A 13,766-nucleotide genomic window follows, 5' to 3' on the forward strand; every position below is an offset into this window, starting at 1 on the left:
TACTAACCACCTGATGTATTTACAGGTATCTTGAAACAGGAACATAAACTTTTATTGATGATGATGATGATGATTTCATATCCGCCTCTCCTTTTGGATCGAGGCAGGGAACAACACATCTTAAAAAAATCTTGATTTCACATTCATCTGGGTAGGCCTGCCGGAAAAGGCTAGTCTTTAAAGCTGATACTAAAGATCACTATTTTAATTGCATTTATTTAAAAATGTAGTAATTGTAGGCTGACCCAGGTGTTCAAAGAGTTCAGTGAATTCACATTTATTGAAACTTTATCTACCATTGTTAGTTACTTCTTTAAAAAAAGTTGATTTCATTCTTAACTGATTTGTTTTCACAGTCGGCGCCCATCTTTTTGTCTCCCCAATAAAATTAAAGCTTTAAAATGCTTACAGAGCAATCATACTGCTTGGGATGGGGAGCACCAACATTGGAGCTCTCCAAAAATCCAAAGTCCTGCAGAAGAGAAGAAGGAATGGCTTTTCTTTACTTTTCTGTTTTTGCCTTCCTTAAACTGTTTCACACCTGTTGATGCCAGTGGGCAGAAAATGAGATATGTAGCTCTAAGGCTAGTTTGGTATTTCCTCCCATTCTGAGTGTGTGTTGTGGGCATGGGAGGTCTGTGGCTCTCCTGCCATAGAATGCCCCTCCCCACAACTATCCCTATTTTGCCTCTACTACTGTCAGAACTCCAACGTCAGAGAGTTAAGAGCTGCAAAGGTTTCTGCTGACCTCTCTCTCACCACCTTCAAAGGGCGGAGAGAGCCAAAAAATCAAATGGCATCTGGGACACCCTCCCAGGGACCATACGATGGCAGCCTTAATAAGTCAGTTGACCATACCTTTTTTTGCACAGGTCAGGTGTCCCTCCCGAGTCCGGCAGACCTAAAGAAATTCCAAATACTATAAAATCAAAACTGTGCCTCCCTAATCAAGTTATTTATTCTGGATTCAGAATTTGAGTTTTCTGGTCGAAAGGTTTGGGGCACAGACTTTCAGCAACAAGAGAAAAGCAAATCCCCTGGTCTAAAGGGTGGTATCGTTGAACATGCAGAGCAGGCATTAATTCATGGTTCATGGAGAATAACTTGAAATACAAGAAGGGGAAAGTGAAAACTCTTACCTGATGATACAGTGGTAGGTCAGCTTTCAAGTGACATAGAAATCAACACTCTGCTGTTTGAACTACTCTGTGCAACTCAAAATAGCACATAACTGTCTTCCACAAACAAAGGTCCAATAAAAATACATTTTTGTTATCTTAAGCATTATTCTGTAGAACTAACACAGCTACAACTGTCTGAGTTGCAACATGCCATCTGGCAGTGATGTGCATGACAGAGCAATGGTTGGCGGGCGCCAGTCTTGTGTCAGATTGGGAGAGGAATTCCCTCATCACCCAGCAGCTTGGAAAGAGGGCACAGCTGGAGTTTGTCATGAAGTATGTGAGGGAGAATCCAAGAGGCTGTTTATGTTCTCCCTACTTCCATGGACATGGGGGATAGCCTTTTCCCAGATGGCTGCTGGATCCATCCCCAACATTGAGGCAGAAGGGTATTCTGACTTGGCAGGAGTTGATGGAAACGGAAGCCAGTGTGTCCATGGAAACCAGGCCTCCACTCTGCACAACCAGGAGGCTCCAGACATCTGGGATTGTTATGCCTCAGGTGTGAGTGTGAAGATTTGTGTGTGTGTGTCCCTTATAAGTGTGAATTTGGGAGCAGGCTGTCCTGCTGCTAAAGTGGTAGATGTAGCAGACTTGGAGTGGGGAGCCCTTTCCTGGCAGCATTGACGTTTATTTTCTCTGATGCAGCAGTGAGAGGCAGCTGTCATCAGGAAAACAGGATGTGGTAGCAACAGCAGCTGAGGGGCAGGAAGCTCTTGTGGTCTCTTTGCCTGGCAACTTGGTAGAGGCAAATAAAAGCCTGTTTATGGCTGGTTCTTCAGCATGTGTGTGTTACTCTTTGAATCAGAGAACTATTCAAAGTTTCTTAATCTAAAAGCATGCTTCTTAGAGTCATCACCTGTCTCCTTCATATCTTCCTTTTTGCTACAGACCCCTGCAATGTCCTCCTTAGTCCCCAGCTCAGGCCATGATCCATAGGGATCTGCTACCTAAGAGCCTTCTAGATCACACAGACTGTACTCTCTCAGCCGCAGTCCGGGCCTGGGAAATGGAGGGGTCAGACGCAGCTCTGTGCTGCGTCCCTAGGATGTGGGCATGCTAGAAAGTTTACTCATTAACTTATGTTTAATTTCTTGATCTGCCTGGGAGCAACTTTTGAATGGCTCAAGAGCTGTAACCAGCCACAGTGTGATCGTTACTGGTTTTGCTACTGAGTTTTGGGGGATGCATTTTTCTACAACGATTCCCTCAGGCTCCACCTTTTGTGTGGAGGGAACTGGATGAAGATGTGGGCAGAGAAGAAGGGGAAAGGGGTAAATGAACGAAGACTGTTGGGATGTTATCAGAACTGTCTTTGGCTTATTAACTGGCTTTCCTCCATTATTTTCTTGGTCTGGGTGCCCTCCTGTCTGGCATCTATCAGGATATGATGCTTATAGAGAAGGGAAGATTTGGCAGCATTGCAGGGTGACTCTAGAGTGATTCACACGTGTTCTCTGACATCACTTCCAGAAGCCTTAGAGGGCAAGGAGTAGCCTATAGTCGTAATGGCCCCGTACAAATAGCTGTCGCCTCATGAAATGTGTAATTCTTTTTGCAGTCTGAATATCTTAAAATGGAGTAGAGATAGTGGCAGGGAAATTATTTGTACTGACCCAGGAGTGTATTCCAAATATGAAATTTCTGTCGAAGGCAAAAGTGGTGCTGTATGGTGCCTTTCTTTAACCAGCAGAGGGCACTGCAGGTCTGGTTCTTTATCTGCGCTTACTTAACTTGGCTTCAAATAGCAAGTTACTCAATATCCTGTAAGGAAATGTCCCTTGAAAATACAGAACACCAAGATATAGCTTACTTTCTGTGAATCCTTGAAACTCGACTTTCCTAAATGATTAACAGAGGAAGACCACAGCTCTGTATTTTTAAAAACCTTGAAACCAGCCATTCCTTTGCGATTTAGGTGCAGTCTGTGTCAACTCTTTGCACCTGCTCCTCAGGTTGGCCCCTCATGCTCTTCTCTCTGAAAGCTAAATGACATTTAAGAGAGGGGGAAGAGGCAGGGGGAAGGCCTAAATCTTCTCTTATCTGTGCCCAGTGGTCCTGATCTGAATTGGGGCCCTATGTACTTACCTGGAGTTAAAAAAAAGAAAGTTAGGCTCAGTGGCAAGGTATGTATTTAACGTGGCATGTAGTTTAGCCCTGAGTAGTGGTGGGGTTGCAGACAGACTGCCACTAGCCCTTGTTTGAGGTTGTATGGGGGGTTTCAAGCTCATTGGGGGGAAGTTGTGGTGACAGCTCTTAGGGTGACCAGATGCAAGGAAGAACTAGGGCTCTTGTGCCTAGGCAGCGGAAGGAAAGTCAGCAGGTGTGCCTTGTCATAGTCCACTTGTTGATATTCTGTTTAACTGTAAAGGGCGCAGAAGCCCTGTCCTCGCATCCGCCTGTCGAGCCTAGGAGTTATGGGCCTTCCTGGCAACACACCTGGAAACAGGGCAAAGGCTCCCAGGTCCTGAATCCTGCTGGGAAGAGTCCCAGCCACCCAGGGATGATGTGTGAATGGTTCCATGTGGTGATTCTAGCCTCAGGGCACAGGAAGCCAGAAAGGATAGCATATGCTTAACTGAAAGCGTACAAATGATAGTGGCCTAGAATGGATGAAGCAAGCCGGAAAGCTGGTAGTATGGAAAGTATGGGTTTTGTGGTGGTGGTGGTGGCTGATTGGGATGCATGCATGGTGGTCCTTTGTTCAGTAGTTTACCAACCCACATCAGGATAGGCACATTCCTAGAGCAGTCCCTGAAATTTCAGTGGTGCCCAAGTGGCAAGATGAGTTTCCTGGAAAGGTCTAGTAGACCAGCCTTCCCCATGCTGAGGGCGTCCAGATGCATTGGACTGCGTTTATTTAAAGTATTTTTTAAACCCAGTCCTTAGTCAAAACGGCTTCTGGAGTGGATTACCTGCAGTGTGTAAAACTAAACAAGACAGTCCCTGCCTGCAGGCTTACAATTTCAGAGGACCCAGCACACAAGAGAACAGTGGCTAGGACCTTTCTCTCAGTCCCACCAACATCCCAGGCACACCTGATGGGTATGTGGGAGAGGGCCTTCTCGGTGGCTGCTCCAAGGCTCTGGAACTCCCTTCCCAGGGAGGCTAGGCTGACTCCCTCTGTGCTACAGTTTCCGAGGCAGGCAAAAACTTTTTTGTTTCAGCAGGGTTTTGGAATGATACTGGACCTGTGTTAATGTATTGGATTCCGCCCTGCCCCCCCTTTAACCTGTTACAGTTCTTACATTTTTTAACACGTTTTTAATTTTACTGTAGGTTTAATTCTATTTTAACTTTTGTAATTTATATTTATATGTTTTAATTGTACATGTTTTAATCTTGTAAACTGCCTTGAGTCCCACTACTGGGGAAAAGGTGGGATATAAATAGAAATAATAATAATAATAATAATAATAATAATAATAATAATAATAATAATAATAATAATAATAAAAATATATAAAAAAAACAAGAAGGGAGATGAGTGAGACTGGTTCTTGTTTTCCAGAGCCTGATGGGAAGGCTGTGTATGCAAGGGCACCCTGTGAACAGTGAGAGTTGCACCGTGGTTGGCTGCTTTCACTTTGCATTGTGTGCTAGAAGGCAGGTGCCTAGACTGGGAGTGGGCAGATGGAAAGGTGGGCTGGGCCTGACAGCCTCTGTTAACTCTCTCCTTTGAGCCTTCAGACCCATTTGTGTAAACAAAATACTCTCCAAACTGTTCAGGCAGACACCCCTTTCAAAAACCCAGCAATTCAGAGCTCTCTTCCTTCCTAAGCTGTCCTTCAAAAGGTGGTGTATTTAGAGACTCTTCCTAGACCCTCTGAAAGCCATTTCAGGAATGGGTGGCTGTTTGGGAGGTCTAATAATCTGGATGGATTAAAGCATTGATCATTTATGTATTTATATCCCACCTTTCCAAGTAGCTCAAGTTGGCATGCATAGATCTCCCATCCCAGACCCCATTTTATCCCATCTCATAGGATTGTTGTAAAAATGGCCAGTCAAGTCATGATATCTCAGTACTGGTGTCATCCAGTTATCTTCAAGAGATTTTATTTATTTATTTATTACATTTCTATACTGGTCAATAGCCGGAGCTCTCTGGGCGGTTCACAAAAATAGTAGGCTCTTGAACCTGGTCTCCCCATGCGTAGTTCAACACTGCAGCCACTACCCTAGTATTATTATTATTATTATTATTTATTTATTTATATAGCACTATCAATGTACATGGTGCTGTACAGAGTAAAACAGTAAATAGCAAGACTCTGCCGCATAGGCTTACAATCTAATAAGTGGGTCTCAACGTATTGCTCCCAAAATATGCATTATTATTATTATCGTTGCTGGGCCTCAAGGCGGAATTACAAAATTTAAAACATATACATTAAAAACCTATAGAGATACATGAAAGTTAAAAGTATATTAAACATATTCCAATATTAAAACATTTAAACATTTAAAATTACAATTTTAAAAGTTTCTAGGCACAGACGAAGGACCAGATCATTCATCAAAGGCCTGCCGGAACAAAAAAGTCTTTGCCTGCCTCCTAAAACACATCAGGGAGGGAGCCAGTCTAGCTTCCCTCGGAAGAGAGTTCCAGACTACTGGAGCAGCACTCATCAGTGAGCTCTGAGACCCCTGCCCTTTGCTTCCAGCATTGAAAGGAACTCTACTTTTCCTCCCCATCTTTTTTTTTAGTGCCAGCCCTTGTGTTTGCATCCATCCAGTTGTAGTTTCCATCTGTCGTCAAGAACATGAGGGGTTAACGGCCCTCCGAAGACAGAAGGATCAGCACAGGAACAGGGCGGTACTGGTTATCTCAGTTGCAGGCAGGCCTGTAATGACGCCTATCCGTCCCAGGCGAGAGCCGCCCATTAGCCTGGGACAAGACCTGACTCATTCCAGGAAGCAGCAGCCAGACAGCAAGTCAGACGCAGGTGTCTACCCAGTCGAGCTGCCCCAGCCTTGGAACGGACGTCGACAGTGGTCTGTAACAGCTCTCTGCCGCTGGCAGTATGGTGCTCAGGATGGAGAACGGTGAGCACGTGTGGTGGGGAGATCCCGTAGCCCTCCTTGGGAGGCAGGGTGAGCTGCTCAATTGGAGGGGACCCATAAGGACTTCACTTGACTAGGGTGTGAGGAGAAGCCTGGGTCTAGCCTGGCATTGTAGAGGTTTATGGGATGAGTCCTGCAAGAAATTGGCCCTGTGTATTTCTATAGCAGTGTTGCCACCAACGTTTTGATAAAATATTGAGCAAAAGAGTGCTTTGAGATTCTGGAGGCACTTCCCATGGAGGCATGCTTCTCCCGGGGGACTGCTCTGGAAGTCGGGGAAACAATTGCAATCAATAGTGTCAAGTAGGCCTACTGCTTTGGAGATTGCTGAGGCCTAGAAATTTGAGGGGCTCTTCTGTGAGTGGGAGCACCCTCTTATTCCTGCCCTCTCTGCGGGAGGGGCCGAGACTCACTGAACTTGAAAAGTGAGAGTTTCTGTTGGCAGCTCAGGAGCTGCGTGCGCTGGCGTGTCTCTGGTACAAGATGCCTCCTGCCCGTACTGTTCCGCCTCAGCCCTCAGGCACAGAGGAGGCTGCTGGGAGGGGAGAGCACATGGATGGGTTCAAGGAGGGAACAAGCGTTTGGGGCAGGGCTTCTGCCTATACTCTGAATGCAGTCAGCATTGAGTTTCCCTGATGTGTATCCAGATGAGATAGGAGGAACTGTGTAGGAAGCTAGTGCGAAAACTAGCACTTCAGGTTTTTATTTTTGGTCGGGGGAGTCAAATAATTGCCACTGGCCACCCATCAGGATAAGAAGGGTGTGTTTTTAAAAAAAAAAAATCCAATGATAACCTCCCCCTCCCCATTTTAGGGTGTCAGGACTGTGGTGTGCGGGGAGGGTTTTAAAAATGCTTTCTGATCTTAATTGTGCATCACACAGCTGCTGTTTAATAACACACACACACACACCATATTAAATGCAGTAATACATTTAACATATTGGGTACGTTGTGAACCATTTACTGAATGATTTCCTGAGGGAAACCCATATTAGTCTGCAGTATCTTATGGCTTTAATTTTTGTGAACTTCCCAGGGTGCTTTGGCTATTGGGCGGTATAGAAATGAAATAAATAATGAAACCAATGAGTGTGTGTGTGTGTGTGTATATACACTGTGTATTGGACACGGACACACGCACACACACGTATATATATTTGCAGTTTAGGATTAAACTTCATCCATCCGATGAAGTGGACTGAAGTTCATGGAAAGTTATGCCATAATAAATTTGCTAATCTTTAAGGTGCCACAAGATTGTCTGTTTTTGAGGAATAGTTCTTTTTGGCTTTTATCCTGAAATCTCGCGGTCAACCTACAGTTGAAATTTGTTTGTTTGCTTTTCAATGAATGGGGGTGGGGTGGAAGTAATAGCAACTATTTAAAACATCTTTTTAAAGAACCAGGCTATTTCTTCAGGCATCATTACTTTAGGGAATATTTAACAAGACTTGACTGTAGCAAGAAGGACTGTAGCTCCGTCACAGAGCACATACTTTGTATGCGAAAGTTCCCAGGTTTAATCCTAGGGAGAGCTGGGAAATCTCCAGGAAAGATTTGGAAAATTCCTGCAGAAAACCTTGAAGAGATGCTACCAGTCAGTGTAAACCAAGGTTGCCAAATTTAAATCTTCATGGATCCAGTTTCTTTCTTTTTTTATCTTTACAGCCCCACCAATCAGACCCAGATGTTAAATGACAGCTCTGGAGGTCTTCTGTACACTTAGAATTAAGGAACAGGTGCCTCTGAGCATATATGCTCAGCCCAAGAATATGTTTTCAGTACCAGAACTGAGCTCAGAATCCTTTCACATACGAAGACTCGTGCCTAGTTTCACCCCACGCTTTCTTCATTAGAGCAGTTTAATTAGGTGGTGGTGGTAGGTGCTGGGGGAAGGGGAGGAATTTTCATAGTTACTATTGCTAAACATTGGGAGCAGAGATGGAAAATTTCCAGAAAATTTGAAGCCACTTGGATTTTCACCTGGGGAAAAAATTGAAATTGGGGCGGGGTGGGGGATGAAATCTATGCAATATTTTCTTGTCAAACCTAAACTTATTTTGCTGCTTAACAACAGAAAATGTATCATTTATAGCTTAGTGTGCCATCCTATACATGCTTATTCAAAAAAAAAGTCCAATTGTTCTAGGACTTTTTTCTTAGCATATAAAATTAATGCTATTTGGCATATTTATGAAACTTATTAAGCAATGTTATTAATATTAATATTTTTAGGCTGTCTTTTAAGGTAAAAACCCTTCAAAGGTATCTTACATAAAAGAATCCTGTGCATGTTTTCTCAGAAATAAGACCTACTTCTTTTAGACTTCTAAGTATACATAGGATTGCAGTGCCAAAAGTATAAATGTTTTGCTTTATACAAACAAAATTGTGAATATACCCAATGCTAGAGAGAGGAATCTGAAAACTGGTGCACCCTGTGCTGTCTAAGGTATTTTATTTCCATGTGAGAAGTAGGGGGAGAGAGTTAAAGATTGCAATCACAAATGTTGTAAAAAAGAAACATTTTAGTAAAAAGAAGGTATATTACTTAGTGTCATAGTCATAATATTAAGCAGCATATTTGGATAGCAAGTTAAACTTTATAACATTGAGCTCTACAGAATATCCAAGAATTAACGTTCTTGAATGCTGTAGATTGTCTTACATAAACTTTCATGCTACACATTTTGAGTGAGTAAAACCTTTTGTTCATTCCAAAAGAAAATATTTCATGAGGGTGGTTTTTAGAGTTCCCCTTAAGTTTTCAATTTTTCTGTTGGAAAAAAATGAAAAGCATCTTCAGTGAGAAAAAATAGACAAAGTCTTCCCATCCCCGACATGCCTTCACATCTCCAATTGTCAAAGAATTTCTGACACCCAATGTACTGCAATTCACACCAAGGTCTTCCAGTACATTCCGATCTACCTTCTGCCCATCCCTGCTATAAACAATACTGAGCTAGATGGACCAACATTCGAATATAATGCAGCTTCCTCTGTTCTTAATGTCCTTGCCTGATCAATTAATCAGCATGCTAAGCCTAAAGAGACATTGGGCCAGCTTGCACAGGCTATCGTGAGCCTGGGAAATGGATGCTCTCCCAGCTTGGAGCCATATGCAATTGAGAGCTCCATTCCGCTCCAAAACTGAAGAACGCATCTCTTGTTAGCCTTGCCCTGGTTTTCCCCCTTGGCTCTTATTGCAGTGTTATCAGTGTTCTGCAGCCTGGGTTGTGATTTCCTTGCTATCCCAGACTATTCTCCCTTAAGTCGTTCAGTCTGGATTTTTGACGTCATTGTGTAAGGGCTTTTCCAGCAGAGTACGTCATTTATATGAGATAGACCCTTTCCGGTTTCTTGAAGGCTGCCACTCTCCGCCTGTAAATGCAGAACGGAGCCTGTTTCACTTCTGACATAGCCTGGTTCAGACAACACGCTAAACCATGCTGCTTAACCACAAAATGGTTAATATCCATGGTTTAGTGTGTTGTCTGAACCAGGTCTCTTTCCTGACTGCTGTTCTGCACAGGGTGTGACACATCATAGCTTCTGTTTTCACATGGGATGCATCTCACTGGAGACACTAGCGCAGACGCGTGCCCTGAAAATGGCATGATCAAGACCCATTTGTGGTAATCTGTGTGTAAAAGGAAATGGTCCCAGACTCTTCAGGCAGGCAGTTTTGGGCTGCCATCAGCACTGCTTTTGTTTCTTCTGTAACGAAGAGTGCACTTTGATCCCTAGATGCTTGAAGATTTTCCAGAGCTATGTTGGGATTTGTTGTTCCATTTAATCAAGGCGCTTCAGAGCAACTAGTTATTCTTCAATTCATTCACCCCTTGAAACCACAAGCACAATACAAATTACAGTCCAGTAAGCAAAGACCTTTCTTAGAATGGCCCATTGTTAGTCACAAAGTCTGTTCAAAGCTTACAGCAAAGATCCTAACTTACTCTCTAAACCCCTTGTTAATGCGAACTCTCGGCTATCCAGAACAATGCACATTTATCCTGGGTGTCGCTTTAGAGAACCATTTGCATTGCATGTCTTGTTTAAATAGATATTTGATGTCGGTTCTGAGTCATGTGTTCCCTTCCCCGGGCCTTTCCTGGAGTGAAGCTGCAGCCTCACTTGGTGTTGCAGAAGTCCTCACCGGAATCCTACAGGCTTGGCACATTTCTGAGGGTTTAGTGTTTGTGTGATTTGTGAGGACGCTTCATACAGTCTGGAATGTGTTCAGGGAAGCCAGAGTGCAGGCCCTCTCCCATCTCTGTACAAAACTGGAGAGACAACAATTTGAGGATTGACTTTCGATGTAATCCTAGAAGTGAGGAAGCCTCTGGCTAGCGCTCACTATTGTACCTGTGACTCGGGAATAGACACTGCTTGGCTAAGTGGACTTTTGTGTGAGTTGGGCCATCTGGTACCTGCTTGTGCCACTCCCAGGGGTGCAAAGCTGGCGACTTTACCAGCTGCCATTGCTTAGCACTATCCACATATGACAGGGCTGTGCAACCTTTTTGCACACAAGGAATGCATGCAGTGGTGGGCTGCATGCTGGTGGGTGTAGCCAGAGCTGGTGGTGGGTGGGGCTTGGGTTGGTGTCCCCATTGCTGCACGCGCACACTTCTCCCCCTGCCATTTGTGCACCTGTTCATGGAGAGGACTGGCATGTGGGAAAGAAAAGGTTACACCTCTCCATATGCCACCCGTCTCATGTAATTGTACTCCTTGCCACCAACCATTCCACCATGCAGCTGTTTGGCAGGCTGTGGGAAGTGTGATTTTCATGGAGAGGACAACATGTGGGGATGACCCTCTTTGTATGTCATCCCCATCACAATTGCACATCTACCATCTGCAGGCTGGGTGTGGGTGTAATTTACACGGGGAGGACAGACTTCTGGAAGGGCATTGCCTTGCGCCATCCTCTGCAAGGAAATCATGTTCTCCCCACCCATTGGACAGCTGAGTGGCAGGCTTGTGGGAGCATGATGTGCTGGAAATTTGGAGCAGCAGCTTAGGCATCTACAAGGGCCCCATTGAAAGTCTTGGAGGGCCACATGCAGGCCACGGGTTCTCCCTCCTCATGTGACACAGAGAGTAGGCTTCCTGCCAGAGAATATGGCATTGACTCCTGACCAGCTGGTACAAACTGTTCTGCCCACTCAGCAATGGGCAAGACCTGCTTCTCCACGCCCCACAGCTTCCCTCGTGAGGCATCTTTTTCTCTCTGTCAACGAGGAGCAAGATGTAATAGGCCTGATCTTGGGAGAGTGTGGGAGCAACAGGTTGTGTAGTTGGGCCCCGGTGCTGAACGGTGTAACATGGGGGAGGAACTTAAATTCCCCTCTTTTATGGTTGCATTTCTGTGGGTGGAATTTCTCGGCCATTTACCATGTCACAGTGCCAAAACATTTGAAGCCGGGAGGCAAATGCAGCACATGGCTTCCTTGAGATGTCTTAGAATGGTTTTGCGTAGTGTTCAGAGTCCGAGGGAGGGGGTGCAACACCCTGCTTCATCTTTGGAGCGGATTATACACCTCTTTCTTCTTTTTTGGTGCCAACTGCATATGCACAGAGAGTCACACAAGAATGGTTAGTAAGCCCCCTAGCCTGCCTCATGAAATGGCTCGCTTGTGAGCAAATTGACTGGCAGAGGCAGGGCTTCAGCTGCAGAGCGTCGCATTGTGTAGATTTGTTCTCAAAGAATGTGTAAAATTCCTCACAGTGTCTTCCCTTCCGACATTGTAGGGAAGGGAATCCCTCTCTTAACTGATGAGCTTTCTTTCTTGTGACAATACCTGGGAGCAGGGACCCGTCTTGAAGGAAAGCAGCTGGAGCAAACGCAACTCCTAGCTCTTGTAGAAGTGTCTTGTCTCCATGCCGTGTGGTGCGCAGTTTTCACACCCTCACAAACTCTGGGTCTCACATCTGAGGAAGTTAAAGTAGCCGTCTGGCCTTGGTTCTTGTGGTGGATGCAATAGGGTGATTGGCTTGTTGCCTTCCATGTGCCAGAAACCATCTTACCCGGTCTGTGGCTGCAATGGTGATAGGAGTGTAACAGCCCTAGCTCTGTGGAGGTTTATCTTGTCAAGGCAAGGAGTTTTTATGAGGCACCAGAGTAGAGGGATGCAGACGAAATCATCCTGTTTCCACATCTGCAGACACCTGCTGATGTTATACGGAGAGTATCTGTTGGGGTTAAATGTCTTCTGCACGTACACAGGAAGCTGACAATACTTAGAATTTCTCTTCCTCTTTGCTGCTGTTAACCTCCGCCCCTGCCTTTGGTACACACGAGACTGCCTGGGACTGAATGCCCAGCATTATTCATGGGTCTTGTTCAATAACTGCCCTTTCCTCTCATCCCAAGGGCAGCAGAGTCCTCCCCCCCCCCATCTTGCCCATGACTCTTAAGTGCGAAAGCATGCAATTTGTTGTTGGGTGACATAACGCCATCAGATATAATGCCCCTCTCCTGAGGCGCTTACAATCTAAAATTTGACCTGAGGGCAGGGGAGACGAAAGGAAGGCAATGGTAAACAAGGGGAGTCTATGCTGTTGTTCCAGTTCCATGTGCTTAGTTGCAGTAGAGCTGCCTTCCCAACTTGGTGCCCTCCAGATGTGTTGGACTGCAACTCCCCGCATTCCTAGCCAGGAGTTATGGTTGCACCCACCTGGAAGGGACCAGCTTGGGGAAAGCTTCAGTAGGGTACAGGAAACAGTAAGCTGAGCCAAGGTCCTTGCAGAAAAGCTGTGTCTTCAGGAGGGCTTGGAAGGAATTTGTTTTGGCTGAATCTGATGTGCTGTCAACCTCTTAAGCATTTGATGACACTTCCCAGGCAGCTTTTTCTATAAAGGCAACCTCCCCTTTCTTTTGTAGTATTCTTCTGAGGTGCGCCCTATCTGTTCACGTCCCGTGGATGTGCTTGGGCTGATAAAAAACCTTCCACAAGCGCTGCCATTCTCCTCTCCTTCACTATCCGTTACAAACCATGGATGAGTTTTAATGTTAATTTTTGCTCTTCTAAACTTCTTATGAGGTGTCTTCATTCTTTCATGATGAACTTTCCTTCTGACTGTGGGCAAATCTACAACTGTTCATGTCCTGAAAATAACATGAAACCGAAGTACTCCAGGAAGTACGCTTTCTGGTGGTGGATTGTTTGGCTACAGCGGTTCACCATAAGGACCTGGTGATATTGCACCCATCATGAGCCTTTTATCTTAACTTCTGTGATGGCTTGGTAAAAATCTCCCGTTCTGTTGGATGTGTGGCAGCACACATATAGTTTGCCATGTTGTAATGCCATCATGTAGAGCATGTTTAAAGTACCCTCCACGCCGCAGCCACAACTTTTGCAATGGTCCAATGTTCACTGCTCAGGGGAATTGGTGTGCTGTTCCTTTTGCGGATTCTACTTGCTGCTGCGGCTGCTGTGAGCTGCGTTGTGGGTATCGTCATCCACCAGTGGATTGAGAAAAATGCCACTGATAAGGACATTGCTTCT

At 45.0% G+C, this 13,766-nt stretch overlaps 1 protein-coding gene across 4 annotated transcripts in view; it reads left to right on the forward strand.

Annotated features, from left to right (window-relative positions):
• Positions 1–13,766, forward strand: part of CYTH1 (cytohesin 1) — a 62,579-nt gene that overhangs the window by 18,809 nt on the left and 30,004 nt on the right. Inside the window, exon 1 of one of the 4 annotated variants that reach the window (XM_063120142.1) lies at positions 5,997–6,230. The exons of the other annotated variants lie outside the window; for them this stretch is intronic. Within the exon in view, the coding sequence (XP_062976212.1) occupies positions 6,209–6,230 (22 nt within the window). The 5' untranslated portion in view covers positions 5,997–6,208. Of the gene's footprint in view, positions 1–5,996; positions 6,231–13,766 lie in introns of those variants that run through there. 4 annotated transcript variants of the gene reach the window in all.

The sequence above is a fragment of the Elgaria multicarinata genome, chromosome 3 (genome assembly GCF_023053635.1).
Source record: "Elgaria multicarinata webbii isolate HBS135686 ecotype San Diego chromosome 3, rElgMul1.1.pri, whole genome shotgun sequence".
Taxonomy (NCBI): domain Eukaryota; kingdom Metazoa; phylum Chordata; class Lepidosauria; order Squamata; family Anguidae; genus Elgaria; species Elgaria multicarinata.